This window comes from Sapajus apella, unplaced genomic scaffold (genome assembly GCF_009761245.1).
Source record: "Sapajus apella isolate SASKATOON/1434 unplaced genomic scaffold, GSC_monkey_1.0 scaffold84, whole genome shotgun sequence".
NCBI classification, from domain to species: Eukaryota; Metazoa; Chordata; class Mammalia; order Primates; family Cebidae; genus Sapajus; species Sapajus apella.
Genome location: NW_022437024.1, coordinates 7,547,675 through 7,550,082, shown reverse-complemented (window position 1 = coordinate 7,550,082; position 2,408 = coordinate 7,547,675). Strand labels below are relative to the sequence as shown.

The window sequence follows — 2,408 nt, the reverse complement described above, 5'->3', positions numbered from 1 at the left end:
CAAAAAAAAAAAAAAAAAAAAAAAAAAAAGAATAACTAAGATTATTATGTTTATCCTTGAGTATGCAAAGAGAATTTTGATTGAGACACTGAAAACTAAAACATGTAAGAAGGCGATAAATAGGTCTGAGAATCTAGAAGCAAATTTCCAGTTAAATACCGTTCTTAGATCCATCATCTTCTTAGTTTTCCTCAGGGTCACATATGAAGCTATTGTTGAAGATTCGGGTGTTGGTGATTTTGTTCTTGGAGGTACTACTCCAACAGGAAAATGGGAACCTAAAAATCAAAACAGCAGTAAGCTCTACAAAACATCTTTTATACAGCGTTGCTTTCTTTTAACTTAATTAATTTCTGACCCTTTTAAAATCAGAAAGCAAATTTACCTAGAGTCAAGGCTGGGCATGGTGGTTCATGCCTGTAATCCCAGCACTTTGGGAGGCTGAGGCAGGTAGATAACCTGAGGTCAGGCATTCAAGACCAGCCTGGCCAACATGGTGAAACCCGTCTCTACTAAAAAAAATTAGAAAAATTAGTCAGGCATGGTGGCAGGTGCATGTAATCCCAGCTACTCAGGAGGCTGAGGCAAGAGAATCACTTGAACCCAGGAGACGGAGGTTGCAGTGAGCCAAGATTGCCCCACTGCACTCCAGTCTGGGTGACAGAAAGAGATTCTATCTCAAAATAAAATAAAATAAAATAAAATAAAATAAAATAAAATAAGATAAAATAAAATAAAATAAAACAGAGAATCAGTCAATAATACCACCAGATAAATGTAGGGTTACATTTTAAAATAAAACTCTGTTCAGGTATGGTGACTCATGCCTGTAATCCTAGCACTTTGGGAGGCTGAGGCGGGAGGATCACTTGAGCCTAGGATTTTGAGACCAGCCTGAGTAATACAGTGAGACTTGTCTCTACAAAAATTGAAAGAAAAAAAAAATTAGCTGGGCATGGTTGGTTCATGCCTATAATCCCAGCACTTTGGGAGGCCGAGGAGGGCGGATCACAAAGTCAGGAGATCAGACCATCCAGGCCAACATGGTGAAATCCTGTCTCTACTAAAAACAGAAAAAAAATTAGCTGGGTGTGGTGGCATGCACCCGTAATCCCAGCTATTCAATAGGCGAGGTTGGAGAATGGCTTGAATCTGGGAGGCGAAGGCTGCAGTAAGCCAAGATCACGCTACTGCACTCCAGCCTGGGTGACAGAGTGAGGCTCCATCTCACAAAAACAAAAAAAGAGAAGAAAAAAATTCTACAGATTAGCCTATAACATTTTTAAGAACATTAATTATAAAAAGCCCTCTTTTGACCAGGCGCCGTGGCTCATTGCCTATAATTCCAGAGCTCTGGGAAGCCAAGATGCGAGGATGAGTTTGAGACCAGCCTGCTCAACATAGTGAGACCCCATCTCTGTTTTTTAAAAAAAGCCCTCCTTTGTCACACTGATACATCTCTATCATTATCCTAACAAGTTGGTTCAACCTAAATGTCCTTAATTTCTGCTTGGTTTTTAAAAATCATATAGTATTGCCTCAAAAAAGTAGTCACTAACAACGTTAAAACAGCTAACTATACTATAGGTATTTGTTTTCACTTTCGCTTCTGTATTTTTCCTTTTCTTTTCTTTTGAAATGGAGTCTTGCTCTGTTTCTCAGGCTGGAGTACAATGGCACGAACTCAGCTCCCTGCAACCTCCGCCTCCTGGGCTCAAGCAATCCTCCCACCTCAGCCTCCTAAGTAGCTGGGGCTAAAGGCATGGGCCACCATGCCCGGCTAATCTTGCCACGTTGCCCAGGCTGGTCTTAAACTCCTGGGCTCAAGCAATCCTCCCACCTTGGCTTCCAAAAGTGCAAGGATTACAGGAGTGTGCCACTATGCCCGGCCAACCCTTTTTTTTTTTTTCCCTCTGAGACGGAGTTTTGCTCTTGTTGCCCAGGCTGGAGTGCAATGGTGCGATCCTGGCTCAACGCAACCTCTGCCTTCTGAGTTCAAGCAATTCTCCTGTCTCTGCCTCCCTAGTAGCTGGGACTACAGGCATGCACCACCACACCAGGCTAGTTTTGTATTTTTAGTAGAGACAGGGTTTCACCATGTTGGTGAGGTTGGTCTGGAACTCCTGACCTCTGGTGATCTGCCCACGTCGGCCTCCAAAAGTACTGGGATTACAGGTGTGAGCCACCACCCCCAGCCTCAGCCAATCTTCTTAAGCAAAGCATTCAGTCCAATTATATTTGTGGCAATTGGCAGTTATTTAGATTTATTTGTACCAACGTATTTTTTTTCTTTGCATTTTCTCCAACTTCTTTCCCGTTTTGGATTATCTTTCTCTCCTTCCATTTGTCTCCCTACTAGTTTTGAAGCCATATAGTCTATTTCTTTTTTTTTTTTTTTTTTTTTTTTT

General features: G+C 41.8%; 1 protein-coding gene across 22 annotated transcripts in view; it reads right to left on the bottom strand.

The window, feature by feature from the left end:
* Window positions 1-2,408, bottom strand: part of PLEKHA5 (pleckstrin homology domain containing A5) — a 241,678-nt gene that overhangs the window by 19,366 nt on the left and 219,904 nt on the right. For all 22 annotated transcript variants that reach the window (XM_032253775.1, XM_032253779.1, XM_032253784.1 and 19 more), the window contains one exon: window positions 160-278. In XM_032253775.1, the coding sequence (XP_032109666.1) occupies window positions 160-278 (119 nt within the window). The remainder of the gene's footprint in view (window positions 1-159; window positions 279-2,408) is intronic.